This window comes from Centroberyx gerrardi, chromosome 4, assembly GCF_048128805.1.
Source record: "Centroberyx gerrardi isolate f3 chromosome 4, fCenGer3.hap1.cur.20231027, whole genome shotgun sequence".
NCBI classification, from domain to species: domain Eukaryota; kingdom Metazoa; phylum Chordata; class Actinopteri; order Beryciformes; family Berycidae; genus Centroberyx; species Centroberyx gerrardi.
In genome coordinates this window covers 11,705,918-11,729,159 of record NC_136000.1, presented here as the reverse complement: position 1 = coordinate 11,729,159, position 23,242 = coordinate 11,705,918, and the positions used below count along the sequence as shown (strand labels likewise).

General features: G+C 43.9%; 1 protein-coding gene across 2 annotated transcripts; it reads right to left on the bottom strand.

The window, feature by feature from the left end:
* Window positions 1-2,074: 2,074 nt before the first annotated feature.
* On the bottom strand, window positions 2,075-22,252 carry LOC139910280 (uncharacterized). Of its 2 annotated transcripts, XM_071897532.2 has the most exons (10): window positions 21,791-22,252; window positions 21,548-21,611; window positions 13,654-13,971; window positions 11,661-11,735; window positions 10,381-10,683; window positions 8,239-8,356; window positions 7,342-7,627; window positions 6,545-6,676; window positions 5,084-5,196; window positions 2,075-4,734 (listed from the first exon to the last, which is right to left on the bottom strand). In XM_071897532.2, exons 2-10 carry the CDS (start codon window positions 21,597-21,599, stop codon window positions 4,722-4,724), a joined length of 1,410 nt encoding a protein of 469 aa, XP_071753633.1. In that variant the 5' UTR covers window positions 21,600-21,611; window positions 21,791-22,252; the 3' UTR covers window positions 2,075-4,721. The 2 variants fall into 2 exon arrangements, with proteins under 2 accessions (XP_071753633.1, XP_071753634.1); XM_071897533.2 differs by lacking the exon at window positions 21,548-21,611.
* Between the last annotated feature and the right edge of the window lie 990 nt (window positions 22,253-23,242).

Below are 23,242 nucleotides of genomic sequence, written 5' to 3'. Positions count from 1 at the left end.
CAGGGCCTTGTTGAACAGAGATATTACAAAACATGAGGTCACTCTGGTAAAGATGAAGCAACTGCATTACGTGTGTTTCACAGTTATCTGCCACCTCTGAGCGAAATATGCTTGCATTTTCCATGTTGCCATTTTGCAAAGGTCAATTCTAGCCCAGGGAGTGTTATAACATTGGCTTGAACTTCAGCCTCTTAAGGGGAAATGTCTACTTTGTTTTTGACATATGCCATCTTTTATACAGAAGTTACCATCAAGCAATGACATTATACTTAAACTATGGAAATGTCTCCACTTATGCCTCCTACCAGGTTTGAGGTGTTTTCCCTTTCTATTCACTCAATTCAAAATATAAATTGAAACCACAATTCACACAATAATGATAGTCTTCATTCTCAATAATAAGAATCTTTTTAAGCAAAAGAAGAAGAGGAAAATTGATTTCTTGAATTTACTGATTGATTAAAAAAGCCAAATTGATCCCAACTCTTCCATCTACAACTTTGAGGTGGTGATCAGTAACAACATGACAGCAATCATTAGTAGTGAGCTAAGGCCGTGTACAAAAATACAGAGACAACGATTACTCTGTGTGTATGTTCATAGAATACAATATACTGAGTAAACAAACTATGCAAAAATAGTAAATCCCATTAAATATTGTGTGTGTTTTCAGCTTTGGGGACTGTCATGGTGGAGTGTTGTGTTGTGACTCAGCAGTCAGTGACTTGGCAGTGACACCAGACTCCAATACCTTCCTTAACAAAATAGTGGGAGGTAAGAATAACTGTGACACATGCAGAGGGCATGTTTAGGATACTCATCCTCAGACTGGGCACAGCTCAGGATCCCCTGGTTGATCTTATACCGCGTAATAAGATATTCTTTAAGCGCTTTTTGGTTTGTATCATTTCCCACCAGTGTGAAGGCAAAACAGCCATCTGAGCAACCATTCCACATACAGACCACATGTAACAACGTACTATTTATTACAGTAATACCTGCAGCTTCATACTGACTTGAATCATGAGTCAGAATATCAAAGTTAAAGGGAATAAAACTCAATTTAATAATTTACAAACACTCTCTGGTGTAACTCCCTAAAGCTAAAACAAAAAACAACAAAAACAACAAAAAACAGAACTGAGCCTTGACACTCAAACAAGTTTTATTTTATTGTGGTGATCACAAACCTGAACCAGGAAAAACACTCATATCCACAGAAAATGCCCATGGCTGCTCTCACAGTCAGTCAGTTTGTTTATCTGTCTGTCAGCATGATATCTCAAAAGCGTATGAGTAGATTTCCATGAAATTTGGTGGACATAAGCCATAGGATAAGCCTATAGGCCTTAGGCCGAGGAGCAATTGATTAGATTCCGGTGGTGATCTGGATCTGGGATTCCACCGTTAGATGATTATCGTTTTTTAGCCATAACTATGCAACTAAGTTAGATAGAGACTTGATTCCAAATCCTAACGGTATGTTTGCAGAGTCAAGAAATCAATTTAACTTAAACCTGATAGTGAAAGTGATAGGACTGATGTCCTTGGGTGTAACAGCAAGTTGGCAGAGGTTTTGTGCCTTCTAGTTCTTCATGGAGACGCACAACTTTATTGTATTTAACAATACATTTTAATTTTATTAACCAAGTGTCCTTGAACACAGGTCAGACCATTACTGTAAGAACCATCTAGTCAGGCTACTTTTAGACAATTAGCTGCACTTTAACTCAGTAAACCATGAGTCTTAGCAATGGAGTAATGAGTGTAATTTAGAAGCCCTCATCAACAACGTTGACACGCCGATCCCTGCCGGCTGAACAGAATCCGTGTCTGAAAGTTTATGACATGACTCCGGAGTGAAGGTTATTAATAACCGTACAACCCATGTAATGTGATGCCAGGAAAGAGACGGTTGTCACTCAAGATGAGTGCTGGTGATTTCATGAATGGGATTCCTCGATACTTTTAAACCCTGAGTCTGTGATAGCTGGTGAGCTCACTTCCCAAGAAAAGAAAGTGCTCAGACATCAGGTGGAGTGAGTATATTTATTTTCTCAAGTCATTTACCGTACAAAATAGACCTCCAGGTAACAAAATAGCCACAACTATATTGAAAACAACAATGCTATCAATAAGCAAAGCAGCAAGCTGAAAAACACTGTGCAATATAGAGAGGCTTGTGAAAGTATGTTAAAGTCACTATCCATGACATAAGCCCAGATATAATGAGAAATAATGTCCTGAATGAGACAACATTCATATGTGCTATTGCAGTCACTGGGAACTGACCTGCTATTGCAAATTGGTAATTTTTTAGACAGTGACAATAATTGCAGTCCAGTGGTCCATTGTTTCCTTAGTGTAAGGTAACTTCATCTGCAGAAAAAATATTGGTGATGCATTGCTTATAGACGTTCAGTTTAATGACAAATGTTTTCAGAAAATATTTCAATACATGTGCAACATACGTATAAGTGGCTGGCCAAACCAGGATTCATATTGCTCTTGCTTGCAACTAAGATCAAATGCAATCTATATGCATGCAATGACTACACCACCACTGAACATAGAGGTACTGAAAATGATTAGTAATGCTAGGACTTCTTGCGAGTAATGACACCATAAATAAACATTTATATAGCATATATTTTGGCTATCAAATATACAACGCTCTCTCAAAATAGAATAAACTTTCTACAAAGCAAGTACAAATGGATTTAAGAAATATCTCTCCCATAGTACTATATGTCACATCTGACTATTTACATCAAATACAAAGTAACAGAAACAACATAACCAACATAAATTAAATATTGTTCCTCTATATGTATTGTAGCATGCACTTTCAACTCTAAAAGAGATCTTTACTAAATCACAAAAAAACATTTCACAAATGTATTGTAAACAGTAATGTTTAGACTCCTGCCACGTATATATTTTTCATTTGACAGCTAAGAGAACAATTCAGTTGTGACACACTCCTATTTACATATTTCAGATCCATATTAATTCTGAATATGAATTTATAAAATGCCCTCAGCAATCAACGAACCCTTGTCGCTCACTTCAGCTGCATCAACTGTCTAAACCAGGTGGGGCCAGGCTGTCTTTATCTCATCTGCAGTTTCTCACATGAGCCAAGCCATCAATAAACACAGGAATGCTGACAGTCAACATTCTTACGCTGTGTACCTGGAACAATCTGGACCATTACCCTTAATGACAATAAAACCAAGCCATATAAATCCTGCTGGAGAGAAAAAGTTTCTTTCTCCACATCTACATCAGAGCAGCGCTGAAATCAAATGCTTAGATAGTGAGTTGGTGCCACACAGGATAGCTTGATGGTCCCAAAATTTGTTCCCAAACTTGTTCACATGTGTTGCCTAGAGTACATAATAACAACAAACCATACATATCATAAGTATAACAACATTGCAGGTGTCAGATTTCAGATTTTCAAGGTGAACTATGAGCAGTCAAAGACGAGTCAGCATGCTGCGCTCACTGCCTGGCATGTGAGTTAACTGATAATTAAAGGGGAAGATGGGAGTTCTCTTCATTTTTAGCCTCATGCTGATTTCAGAGTCACACACAGGACAATGCAGGAGGCAGGCAGAAGGGATAAAGGCCCGGGGCTAAGCACACAAATAAAAACACACGCTGTGAACAAGCACTGGCCCCACCCATCCGGAGGGAAATCACAAGTAAACATCGACCTTATACACTTGGATTGACAGGTGCTTAGCTGGGCATGATGTTTAACTTTGACTCTTTTGAGGAGCATACCATAGAGAGAACAGCTTATTGGTATTCTAATGTTGGGCAGGGCCGAAAAACAGCAACAGGATAGCAGTTAGTTGATAGTAGATAGTTCATTTGGTAACTTCTAATTCAGTTTTGTAGTATTTTGAATTTTAAACATGTATTTGTTATTGCATCTAAAATTTGGGGGAAGCATAGAGTAATTGAGAGTTCATTGCTCATAATGTAATCATATCAATCATAAACTTTGTAATTCAAGATTGTGACAGACATGCATTCCTGGATGCTTTTAAATATTAACTCAACACAAATGGATACTGCTCTTTCTATTAACTCTTTAAGGGCTTATGTACAATAGTAATTTCAGTGCATTAAATGTCCAGAGCCCATGTTTGTCGTTATGTAAGAGTCAACTACGAAAGATATTTGAACAAATAAATAAATAATGGTTAAATAAACGGAGAACCATTTGATACAAGACATTCATTATCAAGACCTTCATTTGATCACATTGTCAACTAGAGAAGAGAAAATAATATCCACAGACACAGAAGAGGAATGGATAGACGCAGCACTGGCGAACATTTAGTGGAGTGAGCTCAGTCTTCATGTAGCCTCTCAGTGGATCAACTCCTCGTCAGAGCCATCTCCTCTTCACGCACCCACCAAGCGAGATCGAGTGCATCATCCTCATCCTCTTTATGTATGTACCTTCTCCTTTGAAACTGCACTTCTTCCACCACTCAGTTGTCAGTTCAATGACGTGCATCTGTTACATATTTCCAGTCCAATCTATAGACATAGCAGGAGAGAATGAGGGCCGGTCTGAAGCAAACGTCTGTGCCTGTGCAGTTGTTGCCCATCCAGTCAACATCGGGCGAGAGCTCTCAACAAGCAAGTCATCATGAGAAGCACTGCTGTGGCCGCAGTGACAGTCAAAATGGGGTTCCAACCTACCTCACTCCCCTGGATTAAGACAGAGAAAAAGAGTAGGGTCAAGTGTCGGTATAGGCTTCCTCTATCAACCACCCATTGATAGACAAACATATTGGGCCTTCAAATGACTGATTTATTCAATGACATACTAGGAAACCTTTTGTTATCACAACGCAATTTGCCAAACTGCCCACCCGTCCCATGTCCATCTTCCATAATACTGGATATAATTAACTGTCTTCAGATATTTCCAGATTATATTTGGCAGTTATTCAATTCATACTCACCCCCCCATCCCCACCACCACCACTCCGGTATCACACACAGTATCTAAGACACATAACATTACGCAGCAGATAGAGATAAGCTCCACCCATACCTTGCTCTCTGGGACGCCAGCTCCGACAACCAGCACCAAACCACAGCCACTATTACAATCATTCCTATGAAGGGGATGGAGAGAACAGGGTGCTCAGACGGATGGATGAAGCTCTGAGGAGGGAATAAAAAAACACAAGGACCATGGGGATGGAGGGAATGAATGAACGGATGGATGGACGTAGCCAAATAATAAACACAAAAAAGAGAGTGGGGTCTGACACCAGCAACAAATGGACCACCACCACCACTATAAATCACTATGAAAACAAAAATATGACAAGGTCTATGGCTGTGGCAAAAAAGAGGGGGGGGGGGGGGTTGTGATGGAGTGATTTATATTTTCTGTTCACTGAAAAAACAATGCATAAGGTTTATGGCAACATAATATCATCTGATACAATCCAAGTCAGTGTGAGCATGTGTGAGCATTCCTGTGCGGCCTTCATTGGCTGTGTATAAAGTTATGGTGACAAAAAGAAAGACAATACAGTGGCAACACATGTCACATGAAAAGTACAAAGTAGCAGCGTGAATGATGTGACTAACATACGGTGATTTTCTTCTCCCTATCCTCATTTTCTATAGGTTATATATTAGTATTTTTTTTCCATAACTTTATTTTAATTATACAGGCTGAGAGGTCATGGACATTCAGAGAACAAGGACAGCATCAGAGACAGGCACGGGTAGACAGTTTGACACAATGCAGAGACAGCTCATCACTACTGTCGCAGGAAAAACAGGTAACTGCAATCTTGATGTTTTTCTTTTTCTTACTTGAATTGAAAATTCATATGGTCATTTATGTGTTTTGTGAACTTAATGACATTTGGGCCTTTGTATAATTTAAAAAATACATAGGCATCAATGGTGAAATAGTCATTCATTTCTTGATTTTTTTGCAGAAACGTGTTTTTGTCCAACAACAGTGTTAAAGTGCTGCTGTCACAGGGAGGTTAGGACACAGACAAAAGACCCCAGCCTAAAGATCAACATACATATTGATATGAGATGACAGGCCAAGTCAGTTCATATCAAAACATATATTGCTACAGTATGAGATCTAGACACATAAAATGTGGGAAGACGTTTTATACACAGGATACAGACACAGGATACAGTAGGTGTGATGTGAGGTGTGTTAGTTGTAGTAGTGTGTGCAAAGAAACAGCTTCATATTTCTTCCTTCATTTAACAGACCAGGGCTGGGAATTCCCAAAACAATCTTGAGACTAAGTTCATCTTGATTTAATTAATATATAACAGATAATAGGTAAATTAATGCAGCAACAAGAAACCTAGTCCACAGATACTTTAGGGATGTCCAGTCCAGAATACAAGAGCAACTTAAAGAAATAAAGATACTAAAGATGTGCGAAGGCATTTGTTAACGACTCCAGTTGTATAACATTCATCTCTATCCCATCATGCCCTTGGCCCTTTGGTCCCGGCCCCTCACCTGAGCCCCCCCAGACAGCTTCTCCAGCTCCGCCTTGCAGCGCTGCAGCTCCTCCTCCAGCTCCGCTCGCTCCCTCTGGCTGCTGTCATACAGTACCTGCAGCTCCTGTAGCTCCGTCTTCAGACCGTCACACTGCAGGACACAGTGGTCAAACACATTCATTGTTTTCCTCCCATTAATCAACTGACTGACTGAATGGTGATTTGACTGACAGCGGATTTTATGCAACACGGCCGCAACCCTGAATAACTAAATATAACTTGGTGCATTGTGCCTTGTAGGTCATCATTATATAATACTGGCTAATTGTGTGACATTCATAGGACAAGGCAATTGAGCTGTTTTGCTTTCCTACTGTATTGAGTGGATTTTTATCAAGCTATATGCTCTCAGGATAGTACTAAACCTCACATTTTCTTTTAGAATACATGGGTCAAATAGTATTTACAAATACTATATAAATGTGTTTTAACCTACTTCTACTGCCAGATATATGCCATGTAGGACTATAGAATCAGTGCCACAAAGTTTAGACAATCACATTTCAGAGTCAATTTAGTACATTATTCTGTGATTGAAAACTTACATGGCACTATCTGCATTGTCCTGATGCAGTACAGCCCACTCATTTGGAAATCCATGCAGGTTAAACCAAAACTGAAAGAATTATTTTCCAGTATTATCTGACCCAGATCCATTCATGCACCTGTGCTCTATATTTCTATTTCTATTTCTGTTTCTAGTTGTGTTACAGAACAGCCAACACAGTGCTGAGCGAATGAGGCATCATGTTGCACCTCTCTCTGGACCTGCAAGGCCTTCTCCTCCGCCTGCTTCAGCTGGTCCCGTAGGGAGTAGATCTCCCCGATGCCTCCGCTCCAGCTGGTTGGTGTCATGGGCTTCCCGTCAAACGAAATGTTCTTCTGGATGGAGGCGTCCACCAGGCGGCAGTTGGTGCTCTCTGTCTGGGCCATGGTCATGTAGCTCTCTGTCATGGTCTCTTCGGAGCCTGTCTCCATCTCCTTCCCCTCTGTGCCCTCGTCAGCATCTTCTTCTTTCAGTGATAGGTAGATACTGTGGGAGCTGTAAGGTGGACAAAAGGGGCATCGGCCTATTTAATGACAAATATACAACGGGTAGTTTCAGCTAAGCAATCTGATTGTTCAAATGTGTTCCAATTGTGCTGATAATTCCCATGAACAAAGGCTACGCGTGCTTTATCAAAAATGGAATTGGTTGCTATGCTACCTCTTGTGATAACCAGGGAGTTAGTTAGCAATCTTTCTTCCTCCTGTGTTTTTTTTTCTTGTCGTGTATGTATAGTACTCAGATTGAACACATACTCTGGTAACTGGTGTATAAAAGCCAAAGTGAGGCACTTGGCTGTAATTCTGACTGTTTTGGTGATGCTGATGGCACTTGGCTGCAGCTTGTACCTAGCCGCATCACCATCATACCCATATGAGCAGCCAAGAACACCATGGACCACCAAGTATTATTGCTATAATAGGCCTACGTCTCGTGATCACTCATATGATATCACGAGTTTCCCCCAGTGATTCAACAGGTGGCCGCTGCTTTCTAAATGGGACATGATATGAATGGATGTGAGTCAGAGTAGTATTCCAGAGGGTGTCCCACTCCAGCTGATCCAGTAAGCACAGCGGATGAGTGAGCAGTCATTGACCTCTCACCCTGTCCTCTGTCTCTGCAGCAGCTGCAGTCTCTCTGATAGACGTTTGTTGTCCTCCTTCAGGGTCTGACAGTCCTCCTTCAGCATACGGCACTCCTCCTTCAGCAGGCCCACGTCACCTGACAGAGCAGGGATGGTCAGAGACACAGATATCAAATGAAGATGCAGGTAAATATAGCTCATCTTTCAGCTGCTTGAGGCTTCAGCACCATTCCAGCATGTATAGAATATCATAATACATCAAAATGAATGCTGAATTGTGAGTTAAGCCCCCTCCAGACAGCATCGGTATTACCAGGCAGCGTCGGCAATTTATTTTTACCGATGCACATCAGTAATTTCAGTCAGTCATCCAGACAGAATATTTTACTGGGGGGCCGTGGTAATCCACAGTCACGCCACACAACATCTCCCACAGTACAGGGAAACTGGCAAAACGTCCCTTCAGGTGGCTTCATATCTTTGTAACACCAGATGCAGCAGCTCCTGCACTCTTTCCTACTATTTTCTTTATTTTTCAACTTTTCTTGGCACCAAACTGTGCTTAAATGCACTATCTCTTCCATTTATTGCTTATCCTATTTGTGAGCTTATATTCTATTTGTCTTTTCCCCTGTTGAACCTCATTACTTTTGCTGCTGCAAATTTCCCCATGGGGATCATCAATCATCTTATCTGATCTAAAGAGTGATGCTCTGCCCTACTACTGGTTATAGGGCCCTGATAATCCAGATGCTGGGTGGGCAAATTGGTAATTGTGTGTCTATGTAAATTCAGATGAATGTTTTTTCGGGGGTAGCCGGAGAAAATCACTGACATTTTCATTGTGGACAGATAAAATTCCTGTTGTACTGAGGTAAAAATCACCAGAACTCGCCCGGTAATACTAATGCTGTCCGGAGAGGGCTTAAGAATACATTTGGATGCAGAATACATTTTGGATGACATTCTCATGAAAGAATTGATGAAAAGGCAGGACAATGAAACGCTATGAGCAGGCATGAATAGGCCATTTTATGTCTGTCCCTGACCCTTAACATTTTCTGTGCAGCTACGTCCCACCGGACTCGGCCCTCCCCTCCCTCTGTCCCGCCCCAGGCTCGGCCCCACAGCCCAGCAGTGATATCATGTGTTGGAAGTGTGTGTCTGACGTGCAGCAGTGCCTCCCCTGCCTTGCTTCACTCCCTCTCTAACACTTCATGACTTCATGACTTCATGTCCCTGGTATCTCAAACACACACACACACACACACACACACACCACTCCCCTTGTATCTCTAAGACTCAGCAGCGCAAGCACATTTGTAATTTGTAATATTTATTAAACCCCAAGACTGATTTACATGCTTGACTGTGGGATGCTAACCATGATGTGAGCCGCAATAACAAAATCCACAACCTCATGCTTTGGTTTCATAATATTACCCACACAGACTGGCTGTCTGCTGTGTCTGCTAGTGGTGAGGAGCAGGTTTTATGGCTATGAATACCACAGCACAGCCAGAGACAGTGGGTCTTTGTGTTTATTGCTGTGTCCTTCTTGCTCATGGCTGTTTACATAAGGTGTGAAGATGAAGTGTAAAACCTAGAGCGACAAGATTTAACCTTGAGGTATTATAAGTAAGACAATTGTACATATGGTAAACGAGGAGAAAGTATGTGTGTAATCTCCCAAAACCACCCACTCACTGTCTCCTCTGTGTCATGTTCTTCTCTGATCCATCTGTCTACAACCCAGCCCCCTCCTCCACCTGTCTCACACCTTTTTCCCTATCTTCCCTCAATCTGTCGATGTCTTTTTTTCCCTCTCTTCCTACACTGATCTCTCCAGGGTTTGCACAACGTCCTAAAAGTGCTTAAAGAATTGAACTTTTCAAAATGTGAGTATTGGAATACCTGGGAAATATGCTTGTTAAAAAAGACCTTGAAATAAATAATTAAATGAATGACTACATAAATAAATAAATAAAGATTTAAAGCTCTAATAGTTGTTAAAACACAGTAAGGTTTACGGAAATGTTTCTTGCTTTTGAGTGGAGTCCAACAGAAAAATAATGCTGGAAAAAGACACTGAAAATCCTTGAATTTGTATGAACCCTGTCTCTCTTCTTCTTGTCTTCTCCTCTCCCTCGCCCTCTCTCACCCTCTCTCCTCTCGGCCTCCCTGCGCTGGCTCTTCATGCTGATCTCGGCCCTCAGCGTGGTGATCTCCAGCTCGTACTCCTGGGTCTCGTCGCTGAGGCGCTGCAGCTCGGCCCGCCGGCGACACAGCTCCTCCTGCAGGGAGGCGATGTCGTTCTCCCGCTCTGCCGCCGCCTCCTCCGCCGCCTGCTGGAGCAGCACCACCTCCTCCTGAGCAACGCGCAGCTCCTCCTGGGCCTCGGCCAGTTCGCTCTCCTTCTCCTCCTCCAGGCTGTCCATCTCCTCCTGCACTGAGCGCAGCTGGGCTGTGGGGAGGAGGAGAGGAGATGAGAGGAGAGAAGGTTAGGTTGTCCTTATGGGGATAGGTGGGTGAGACTGCGCTGTCAGTCAGTGTGTGTGTGTGTGTGTGTGTGTGCGTGTGCGTGTGTGTGTGTGATCTCACCTGAAATCTTGTGAGAGTGAGCCTGTGGGCCTCTTGCATGCGTGTGTTTGTGTGTGTGAATGGGTGTGTGTGTGTGTGTGTGTGTGTGTGTGTGTGTGTGTGGGTATGGGTGTGGGTGGGTGGTTGCAAGTGTGTACTCATCTAAGCAAAGTACTGTTCGAAAGAGGAGCTGATGTAACTGATGGTAACAGACATGCTTTTTTTTTCAGATTCAGTTGCAAATTAGATGTTCCGTATTCTCAGGAAAGGAGCATCATCTGCACCTCTCACAATAACAACAACACAAACAGCAACAAAAATACAAAGATAACCCATCCAAACAGTTCAAACATCATTCCCGACCAAATGCAAATACATCATAAAATAGTTTAGGCATTTCCTCAACTACAAGAAAAGCAGTTCACAGCATCAAAGGCAGATGAAAATTCCCCTAGCTCAATAAGCCAAATGACACCATGTATTTAACACTTTCTAGTCAATTACATCTCAATATACTTATGCAGCACTTTCTCTCTGAGGCAATTTATTTGAGAGCTAGTGGGACAATAAAAATCCATGCAGTGACATATAAGATGGATGATCTGCTCATTATTGCTTACTAATTGTGCTTCATTGGCAGTTTACAGGGCAAAATCTGCATTGACCCTAGTTATTTTTCTGTTTGCTAGGGGATGAACTGAGTGCAAACATTTGTTTTGAATAAAGTGGCCAAACCATTGACAAACCATAAGCAAATGGGATATGTAATTTTTTTCATCATAAATCATATTATTGTCTGAAGTACACAAGACAAGACACAACTGTGTGTTTCATTGCTGAGGTTTCTATCATGGCGACTACCTTGTAGATTCTGAATCTGGCGTGTGAAGGCCTCTGCCTGGTGGGCACTGGCCAGACGCTCATCCTCCAGCAGACCTGAGGAGAGGAGGAGAGGAGGGGACAGAAGAGGAAAGGAAAGGAGAGGAGAGGAAGAGAGGAGGAGAGGAGAGGAAGAGAGGAGAGGAGATGAGGAGAGTGGGGAGAGAGAGAATGGGAAAATGTCAGTTCAGGAGGCCAATAGAAAGATTGAACTTGATAAGCTATTCAACCTTGAGGCTTAACTGAGTGCCCAAAGCAGGTGTGTGTGTGTGTGTGTGTGTGTGTGTGTGTGTGTGTGTGTGTGTGTGTGGGTGTGGTATGTGTGTGTGTGTGTGTGTGTATGTGTGTGTGTGTGTGTGTGTGAACGGGATGAGGGTTTTTTGTGAGAATATTTCATTATTTTCTTCCTCCACTGCTTTTAATTGTTAATTGGACGGCCTTCCCTTCCTGAACCTGATAACTCCTAAATAACACAGAATGAAAGCATGAAGCAGATTATTATGACTACTATATTTTCAGCTTTTGCTTTGCTGCTATTTTTCTTTCTTTTGGTCATTATTAACAAGTGTCCTGCATGTAGATGGAACGAAAATCGAAAGCTGAGCACAGGTTATTTATCCAGGGAAAGTCACTTGCTCTTTCTCAGCAACATCCTGTTTCAGATTCACACAGTAACACACATTCACACCTGGGAGCTGCCCAGTAAAAGCACAGTCTTCTACTGTTGGCCACTGAGTAGCTCCACTGGAGTGTTTCTCATTCCCTTTCCTCACCCAAAAATTGTACGGCTTTTTTTTCACACATTTTTCTGGAGCACGGAGCAGTGGCCACAGTCTTAGTGATAAGCGGTATAAGTGAGGGCCTTTCCCCACACCTCACCCTGAGTCAGCCTATGACCATATACACTGAGGACCCCCCCCCCCCCCCCCCCCCCAATCCCCTACCCCCCTAACCTCCTACCCCAACAGCTGCCACTGGAAGACAGCCGGAACAGCTGAGCATGCCCAGTGGGAGTGGCCCAGCAGTGATGTCACGATGCGGTCTAGGACACCCAGTCTGGAAGCTTCCCTCAGCATGCACGCAGTTGTCTGAGGAATGCCTCCACCTCTGCCAGACAAACAACTGAGCTCACCGTGCCATGTCTTTTAGTATGACATGCACACACACACACACACACACACACACACACACTGAGCTCACTATAGCCCCATGCCCAAGGCCTTACTCAGTGCTAGTGTCCCTGAACGCCTAGCTCATCATTTTTAAGACATGAAGTAATGCTCCATTTAGCGGCTGTGAGGAACTAAGCATGTCAGTGATCACATATAAACATTTAGACTGCTAAATGTTTTACTAGATTATGATGAAGAGGCGATGTTTCGAGTGCAAAGCGACACAGCCCAGACAGACGGAGGACAGGGATTTACTTCAGCGGGCCCAGAACATCTGAGGCTGTGTGTTGGAATTGTGGAAATGCAAACAATCATTGCTGATGTGAAGTGGAAAAGTTTATTTGGTTTGATTGTTTTGTAATAGCTAATAGTTGAGGTTAAGATGTTGATATCATCCCATTAAAGTACTGGAATCCATAACAATGACATGTTATAATATAAATGGAGCTGATTCATAGACTACAGAGGAGTCTGGTAATAGGGCTGTAGATGTTAAAGTTTCGGTCTGAGTTGTGATGTCTTTGTTTTGTTCTGAAGATTGACACTTCACTTGAGATTAGATGCCAGAAAATGTAGCGTTTGGCCTTGGATGACAAGGTGTAGGGCAAGTGGTTAGATGTTTTGCATTTGATGTTGGTGTTTGGTGTTTGATCTGAAATTGGATTGGATGTTGGTTTCAGGTCAGGCGCCTTTTTGTAAATAATAGATTCAAGATTGTAATAAAGGATTAAAGATTCAATGACTTTAAATAATGAACGAACAATACAAGAATATGGTCTCAGCAGTCCCAGCCTCAGTCTCACCTTGTAGCTCGTGGAAGCTCTCCTGGTGCTTGTTGGAGGTCTCCCTGGCCTCGTCCAGCTCCAGCAGCAGCTGCAGCACCTGGGACCTCAGCTCCTCCAGCTCCTGCTCCTCCGTCAGCTCCTCCTGCTCCTTCTTCCTCTTCTCCTCCCCTTCCCCTTCCTCCTCCTTCAGCTTCCTCTCCTCGCCTTCCTCCTCCTGAGCTCTCTCCTGGTCCATCTCCTCCTTCTCGTTGTTCTCCTGCAGGACTCCTCTCTCCTTCGCCGTTATCTCGTTGTCCATGGTGGGGCTGCTCTCCGCTTTCAGATCGCACGGGTCATCTGGTGGAGAGACGAAAGCGGTTTGAGGAAGGGATGAGTGGTAGAGAAAGAGAGGGAAAGAGAGAGAGGCGGAAAGCCAGAACTACAGGTGACATAGACCTCTGTCATCGCCTAAATCCACTCATGCTTAGATACAGCATTAGATAGTATCTCAGCATCAACAGCACCATCTTGTGATTCAAGTGACATTGAGTCCATTGCATACCAGTCTGTATCCCGCTCATGTACTCTAATTTAACACAGTAATTTGACAATACAAAACAACTGACAACCACCTCATGAGATTAGAGCTGACACTTTGACAGGAAGGACACAAGGACACCAATCACTTGGGGAAGAATCCATCTGATTATATGCCTAAAAGTGTCAAACTGTCCAGTGTGTCAAACTCTCAAACTTGAGATGCTTTGTACAGTAGATGTTAAATGAGACAACCTGCCAATATTATTGATTACAATACTGATCACTGATCACGCTTTTTGAAGACACACATCATCATCTTTTCTATTCTTCTCTCTGTACAATGAATTATAGATTGGATTTAAATTTTTCACCAGTAGGTGGAGTGAGTTAGCTTGCACAATGTGGAGAGGGAAGGAGGAGGTGGGTCAGTATGCTGAAGCAGTCACTATGACTCACCACTCAGCAATGCACCTCAAAGTCCATAACAACACAAGCTACCATTCATACTGAGCGAGATGTGACAAAAACACAGTTTTTTCAGTCTCGTATTACAACAGCTGTTGCTCGCTGGAGCTGCGGACGCAAACGCAGACCAGGTCAGAAAACTAGAAAGGATGCCGTCATTAACAGCGCAATGACATAACAGCAAATCCACATTAAACTGAGAAGAAATGTCCCTTCCCATTAGTCAAATGAGATGCTCAAATAAAAATACAATTGGACAAATTGCAAAGTCCAGAGCTAAAAGGAGATTATTTTCATCCGAGTATGGGATGTTCTCAGGAGAAGGAAAAGGTATCACTTGTGCCTGAATCACAGTCTCATCCCAATTCTGCTCTCATCACCACACACACCGTCCTGCTATCATTCCACTATAACAATTCTCAATAACATGCCCTCTAGGGTCAAGTCCATCTCAGAAATAAATTGATGTGTGGCATCAGACATTCATTCATCAGACATTCACTCTACCACTCATCCCTTCTATTTGTACTTAGGAAGGAGAGAGGATGAGAGAGGGGATTGACGTTTGCTGACGGAGAGGCAGGAATAGAGAGATGTGACGAGAAAAAAGGTGCAGCAAGGGACAGAGTGAAACATTAACTAAAGATCTACCTAATTGAGAGTGATGCTCACCAGCGTTATCTTGGCCCAGTGGACTCAGTCAGGGAGCATAGGGGACGCTTCCGTGTCCTACAGTAATTATTTCTCTCTCCTGTTGTTCCCCATGCGAGATGTAACCTTTACCATCACAGCGAAGCGCGGCACAAGTGATACATTTTCATCATATTTGTATGACATCAGCAGAGGGCTGCAGCCTTCCTTCCTGTCTCTTAATGATGTTAATTTAAACAATGTTGCCGCTGAGAGGCATATGAGAGGTTTCATGAGCACTGGGCCAGTGTCTCATTAAACTTTGATGCTGGTGTAATGAGTTAGTCATAAAGAACAGAGCTGGAGCAGTGTGGCAGGGAGAGAGCTGGAGCTACTTGTACAGCCACCGGCAGCCATGGGCCATCAGGAGACAAAAGGCTTGCCACTGAATATCACTCACCCCATATCTGTATGGATGTCTAGCTCGGGGTGCAATAACTCACACTGCTTTGGCTCAAGTGATTTTTGTTTCATTTCAGTTCATTTGCTTTCAGAGATGCAGTGTCCAGACTGTTCTCCAAGGGAAACAAACCACAGTTGATCTCCAGTAAGTATGTATCATACACATGTAGCCATCACAAAGGTCCTAAGAGGAATTGTTTAGAAAATCCTTCAGTTTTGACGCAGGATAGATGTCGGGTGAAAGGAAATCTTCACTGACTGCGATCTTTTTAACATCCAGACAGATTTTTTTTGCTGTGTCTGTCCAAAAGAATTCACCTCTAGCTTATCATGGTACCACTCAACATATTACTGTGTGCCCATGAACTATATATAGCCCACTTACATTGCTACCCCTTACTATCTTTCCAGTGTTCACATCAGTCAGTCTCCTCAGTATTTACCATAGCTTGTTAATCACCTCGCTCCTTAAAGGCACATATCACCTCACCTTGTGTGTCAATGTCAAACACATTGTGCAACAGACTCAGCTGCAACAACACCTGCAATCACTCCACTGCATGCTTGGCACAGCGTTTAGTCACACTGGGATCGCATTGGACATGGACGCCGCATGCATATGAGAGCAGGGATGGGCAGGAGAGTCATCTCAGGAGCGGCTTCACGGCTCCGGGGAAAGGATGGCTTTATCTAGCCACAGCACATTCCTTTCGTAATCACATTGGAGCGAAACACATTGAGTGTCTCAGTGCAACCGTTGTTCCACTTTAGAGAAGAGACAATACACAGGCCAAGTGTTCTTTCTCGGCATCTCAGAGTAGCTGGCTGAGATCAAATTTAAACATTAATGTGGTGACACAAGTCCCTTTGTTTTGGATCTGATTTGGTGTTCAGTGATGGAGTTCTCTCTGTAATGAAGTCTGCATTTTGCAAAATTAAGGAGCAGAGAGAGGCTTTCAGCAGACAGAGGTGTGGTAGGAGAGATATTCTGGGTTGTGGGACAAAGAGCTGCTTCATCCTGGCACCAGAGAAAGGTCTTTCACCAAAAAAAAAACACAATGTAAATCTATAGTTAATATAGTTGTAGTAGATATCCACCACTGAAAAAAGTTACACCCATTCTTAAAATGTGATTTATAGCACAAAACTAAGCAACTCATATTGACTGACAAAATGTCCTTGACTGACAAAATTATATCACTTTTATAGTCTTTATCCTGTATATCTTAGGTATTGCATGATGAAGTCAGGTAAGGTTTTTCTGTTCCAAAATGAATGCACACCGTTTTGGAATAGAAATCTTCTATGTAGTAAATGAGTCTACTCCATTCCCTCATTACGAGTGCAGGTTAAATATCTCATTTTATCGAGAGCAACATCTGGAGTCAAATCAACTGTGAAGAAAAATAATGGCTGACTAAAATAGAAGGAGCCAGAGGCTGTCTACAGGTGCAGTGTGATTTGTGCCTTGTGGTGAACCAAGCTTGAAAACACAAGCTTGAGCAGACAGGTGGTAGCAGTGGTGGTGTTGATGGTGGTGGTGTGTGTGTGTGTGTGTGTGTGTGTGTGTGTGTGTGTGGTGCATGTGTGTATCTTTGTCTGTGTCTCTCTGTCTGTGCTTCTGTGTGAGTGTGTGAACATGTGCTTGTACACGCGTCCGTTTCTACGTTGTGCGCATGTGTATATGTGCATGCATCTTGTGTCTGTGTGTGCATATACGCGCACACACACACACACACACGCGCAGACTTGTGCACCAGTGTGTATTTCAGCCTTGTGTATGATCTCCCAGCCCCACTGCTCATGTGCCAGTCTTCACACAAGCCCGCTATGTTTATACTGCATGTGTTCACTGTGTGTATGTATGCCGTGGATCTCAGTGGCTGTGTAGGAGGCCATGCATAATGCACACCACCCCCTCCTACCCCAGCTTTGAAGCCAGCCCAGCACTGATGTTGTAGCTGCTCTCCTGAAAAAGAGAAGGGGGGGAGTTGGAAGAGAAAGAGAGAGAGATTGAGTGAGAGCAAAAGAATAAAGGAGGGGAAGACAATAAGAGACATGGATGGAAAGAGACGGAGTGCGGTATGGCCTACAGGCACTCAAGCCGCTCCCCTCTCCCCTCTCCCCTCTCCCCTCTCCCCTCTCCGCTCTCCTCATCAAACCAAAGAGGAGCGAGGTGAAGCGATACACTTGGTCCATCTCCATGGTGACCCCTGCTCACCTCCGGTCCAGGCCCACACCATATGGAATGTCACCCTGCTAATAAGGCCTGTGTTTTTGTCCGTGGTTTCGCTTTCCATGGAAACCTTTCCGTCTTCCATCTGTTCTCTCCCATAGAGGGGCCCAGCTGGGCATTACTGCCCCTTCCTGAAGCCCACAAAGTGAGGTCACCATCATATGAAGTTTGCTGACTTCAAACAGAGTGGGACTCAATGATGAGATGAGAGGGTGGAGGTTTCATGAGGTAATGCAGAATCTCTCCTTCTCTCTCTCTCTCTCTCTTCCTCTCTCTCTCTCTCTTTCTCTCTCTCTCTCACGTTCTCTCTCTGCACTTTATGGCTCGAAACTCCAGAGAGACTGTGGAGCAACATCAGCAGGAGAAGACGAGAAAAGAGCAAGGACCCACAAGCACCGAAGAGTTGGACTGACTTAATGAGTCGCTCTGTTATTTAAATGGAAAATCCATGTTTGCACTTTCAAAGGGAAATAACAGAAAGTGGGTCAATGGAATAGAGATGCATTGCAGAATGTGTTGTAATTTGGCCTCATTAGATGAGCATGCACAAAAAGTGTGTCAGTGTGTACGCGGGTGATTATATCAGGGAATATGCTTTTTACGGGAATGAAGGCTTAATTGTTTGTGTGTGTGTATGTGTGGTGTGTGTGTGTGTGTGTGTGTGCATGCGTGTGTGTTTTTCGTGTAGCCATTCTATTAAGGGATATGAATAGAGAGAGAGAACAAAGCATGAAAACAAGTGATGCAGGAATAATCCCTTTGATCACAAATCAGCGCCTCCCACCTGAATGCAATCTCTCTGGAAGGCTTTATGTCACTTAAATCACTGAGGAAAGAGGGGATACCACAGCTAACAATGTAGCTGCCAACTCCAAAAGGGATAAAGACATAGAGGCAGAGGGAAGGAGCGCTAATGATAGGTTGACAATGCCGAGTATTGCTGTGAGGGAGAATAAAAAAAAAAAAATCCATAGATTAAGCCGAGGGAAGGAGCCCCATGAGTTCACGAACCTCCTCTATTCATTCGAAGTTTCAGCACAGAATTTTCCATTATGCAACCAAAGAGAAAAAAAAACATATGGCATACTCAATTTTGTCAGGGACCCGCTCAGTACCCTGAAAGCCTGCATTAAAATAGATCGAGCACTGGAGTATGACGGGGGAGAGTGGCAATAGGTAGAAGGGTGATGGGGAGAGAAATGCAACTTCAGGGCTTCAGGGCAGAGAGAGAGAGAGAGAAAGAGAGAGAGAGAGAGCAGGGACGCCTGAGGGTGGAAAAACACCACTGTTTTTGTTTTGATTTACTCCCCAAACAAATTTAGAACATTGGTGTGAAAATCTCACATTGTTGTTTTTCTCAGAGGTGTTTGCAGCACCCAGATCTAAAAAGTTTGACTAAGGTGGGCACTTTGTCATTAAGCAATTCAAAAAATCTGACAGAAATCTTGTTTGTGCATCCTTAGGGAGTATCATGGGAATGGTCATGGGAATTTCACAGCATGAGGGCACAACGCTGGATAGGAGAGGAGGGTGGGAGTGGAATGCTGTGTGGGCAGAAGCACTGCCAGGTGTGTGTGTGTGCGTGCGTGCGTGCGCAAGTGTGCGTGTGTTCAAGTGTGTGTGTGGGCGCTGAAGAGAGCAGAGGACTGCGACTGAAAAAGAGAGGGGGAAGAGAGAGTGGGTGGGAGAGCAGAGAGAAGGATGGAGGGAGATGTGGTTGGTGACTAGCACGAGTGGGAGGGAAAAGATGGTGGGTGATGGCTGTAAGATACACAGACAGCTTGTAAATGTCAAAGCAGCTTCGGATGCCGTCGTATTGATCAGTGTGAGCGTGTGTTTGTGTGAGTGCATCTGTATTCCTGGGGTGGAGGGTGGATGTGGCAGGTGATTCAGTGTTTGGCCTTTCTTGTGTAGAATTCACCCCCAGTGAGATTGAAACAACAAGAGGAAAAACTGTGGGAAAAGTACTCTTCCAAACAAAGTCACCTTATTCTGGGAATTCAGACCCATGTCTAGCTAATATTGACCTCAGCCAGGAGGGATTAAACGCACTTTAATCCATTTAGATCCCTGAGTATATGTAATTTGAAAGGATATGAGTTAATACTAGCTGTCACTCAATCCACTTTAGCTCTCTGCATGTCGGTCTTTATTATGGTCAATCAGTCAGGATTCACGCTACATTAGGCCAAACGCTTCTATCAGCAGACTCTGAATCTCCGGCTTTAAAAGCTTGCCTCAGGCTGTGATGAAAGGAAAGAGGTCCCAGGAGTTACGACAACAGGAACAAGCTTGTTAGGGAGGAGGAACGCCTCCTGAGACAGCATCCATCTTCTGATGGTCAATACTGAGCCTTCAGCAAGTCTAATAAGGGAATTGATCACCGAATGATCACCGAATGTGAAATAGAAAACAGTTTAGCCAATGGAAAGTTTGGTTCTGCAACAAAACTTTTAGAGAACAAGGAGGCTGTGAGAAATATTACAAGGCAATTCACTATATATGGGAATATGTCATTGAAATCATCAAAATATTACAGTTCAGTTTTAGGACAGCACCACACAGGAACAGGAAGCCCCAAACTGGCAACCTGGCTGCTGGTCAAAGGGCCGTTGACCTGCGCTCCTCTGTGAACCGCTCCGTACCAATAAACATCCTCCCAGCAGTGACCCACACAGAGCTGCTCTGTCTGCCAGCACATTCACCACAGAGAGAGAACACACACTTAGAGCCTCTTCCTCGTCGGGTCACACAGACACAAAATACATTCCACACATTCCTCCCTTAACTATTGTACACAGTTATGCTGTACTGATTCTCTGTGAGGCATAAAAAAATGCAGTACTGATTCTACATGAGGCATAAAATGAATGTGCTTAAAAATATGGAATGCAAAATGCCTTACTTGAACCAGTAGCAACATTCAGTAATATAAAGTTATGAAAACTGAACCGAGCATAACAGCAGCTGTTCACCACAACCACTTTATGCAAAGCGAGTCTCCCAAAATAAAGACTTTGTGACCTGAATATGCCAGATAACAGTCTATTCAAGCACGTACACAGGTTTCATAATCTATTAAAATAACATCCAAGACTAAACAGAGTAAACATCACATCAATACTCAATCAGTCTTAAAATATCACATAGGTAACACATCACAAGACGTCTAATACAGCCTGGACCCATGCCTACACTATTCCCTCCCTCTGGCCGCCAGCCATCCATTACCTGGCAGTGTGTAGCCTCCATCAAATGTCCACAGATGCCATAGCTGACAGTAATGCCCACTCGTCCGTCTGTCAGCTAGACTACAGCTCTTAATAAAGACGGGCTTCCACTATAATCTCCCCACCTCCTACCACCTGACCACCTCTCTCCTCCTCCGCCTCCTCAGTTCACCGCCCCATCCCTCACTTCAAGAGTAAACATTCTTTCTGAGCGATGATTAACATTGACCCACTACCTCTTCTGCTGATCATATCTGATCTTTAGCCCGGGCTAAAAATAGTCCCACGGCAGCCGACTGCACGGACGCACAAGCGGCGATGCAGACAAACACACCACACACACACACATTGACAAAACAGCTGCACAGACCTGTAGAGTCCAGTGCCTCCTCGATGAGTGGAGGTAAACGCAGTCCATCCATAGCCCCCTGTAGCTGCAGCAAAGAGGGAGAGAGAGGGAGAGAGAGAGAGAGAGAGAGAGAGAGTGGGCGAGAGGGTCAGAGGCTCTGCACGCCCACCTCAGCTGCGGGGAGAGAAGAGACGAACACACGGAAAGTACTGAGCACAGCGTAAAGTACTCACACACACACACACACACACAAACAGGCTGTACCTCAGGAGAATTGGGAGGATCCGGGGAGCTGAAGGCTGAGCTCTGGAGCGTGGGAGAGATGCCGTGAGGGAAGAGGGGAGGAGCAGAGTGGAGGGAAAGATGCTGTTTTCCAGACGGCAAGCTCCGTCACCCTCAGATCTGTTCCTGCACAGACCTCTCTCTCTCTCTCACACACACACGCACACACACACACTCCCTGCTTGTTTCTCCCTCGCTCTCTACTACTACTATTTCTACACTCTTCTCTTGTTTCAACTTCTTCCCTCTTTTCAGTGCCCCTTCTTGCTTTTTTTTTCCCGTACACATGCACGTACGTACACACACACACACACACACACTCCCTTACACACTCATGCACACACCCTCGGCCCCTGTGCCAAATGAATTTACCTATAATGAGATCCAGACGGGTTGTTGCAGTGGAGGCTGACAGCTAACACTGCAGATTACTGATCATTTCCCCTCCATTGTTCATTTCCTCCCCTCCCCTCCCCACACTTACTCTCTCTCTCTCTCTTTCTCTCTCTCTCTCTCTCTCTCTCTCTCTCTCCCTCTTTCTCTTTCTCTCTCTCTCTACTGTTTACTGCTAATGAACAGTGGCTCTCATGCTATAAACAGCATCTGAAACACCCGCCTCCTCCCTCTCATCACCCCCACCCCACACACACACCTCTTTCTCTCTCTCTCTCTCTCTCTCTCTCTGCCTTTCTACCCCATTCTCCTCCCTCCTCTCTCTCTCTCTCTCTCTCTCTCTCTCTCCCTCTGTTTTGGTCTCAATCACATCTGGCAGCTTATCTGCAGTACGTAAGAAGCCAGAAATGCGAGGTGTGCCGTGAAACAGTCACAAAATATGTCAGAGTAAAGAGAGGAAAGGGGGGCCAGTCTTAACCTCTCGCCGGCCCAGACAGAGGATATTCCTATCACAGCGCTGTCACATGCAGGAAGTGCTTTGCAGATGCACACACACACACACAAACAATATCCTCACACATGTATACGTTCTCATATCAGTCAGGGAACATGGTGGCGTCTGAAAGAGGAAATGCAAAAAAAGAAAAACAGAAGTTTGTCTGACAGAAAGAGAGAGAAGCACAAACTCTGTGTTTATGTGTCTGAGTCTCTGTGCCTGCTTGTTTGTGCCCGTGAAAGAGAGTGACTTAGTTCCCAGGAACAGACAAACAGTCACAAAAAGGGAAAAAAGGTGTCAGATTGAAAAGATTGATGCCTGGTTATAAGCAGTTCCATCGCTTCCATGTGGCTCTGTGTAGTTTCCTCAGGCAGCTGTAATCCCCAGACAAGGAGGCTAAGGATCTTGCAACCTGAAGTCTTCCCTCAATCTCCACGGCACACACACATTAACAGTCACACACACACACACACACACACCAAAGAGGGGGAAGAGAGAGATGTGGAGAGAGTTGGCTGACAAGGTGTTGATAATGGGCTGACAAT

Excerpts from the sequence above, each read along its gene's own strand:
- LOC139910280 (XM_071897532.2), bottom strand. The coding sequence starts at position 21,599 with ATGGATGGACTGCGTTTACCTCCACTCATCGAGGAGGCACTGGACTCT. Across the intron at positions 8,357-10,380 it reads GGAGGCCGAGAGGAGAGAGG|GTGACGTGGGCCTGCTGAAG; the intron begins GTGAGAGAGGGC and ends CTGCTCTGTCAG. Across the intron at positions 6,677-7,341 it reads CCTTGCAGGTCCAGAGAGAG|TGTGACGGTCTGAAGACGGA; the intron begins GTGCAACATGAT and ends TGTGTCCTGCAG.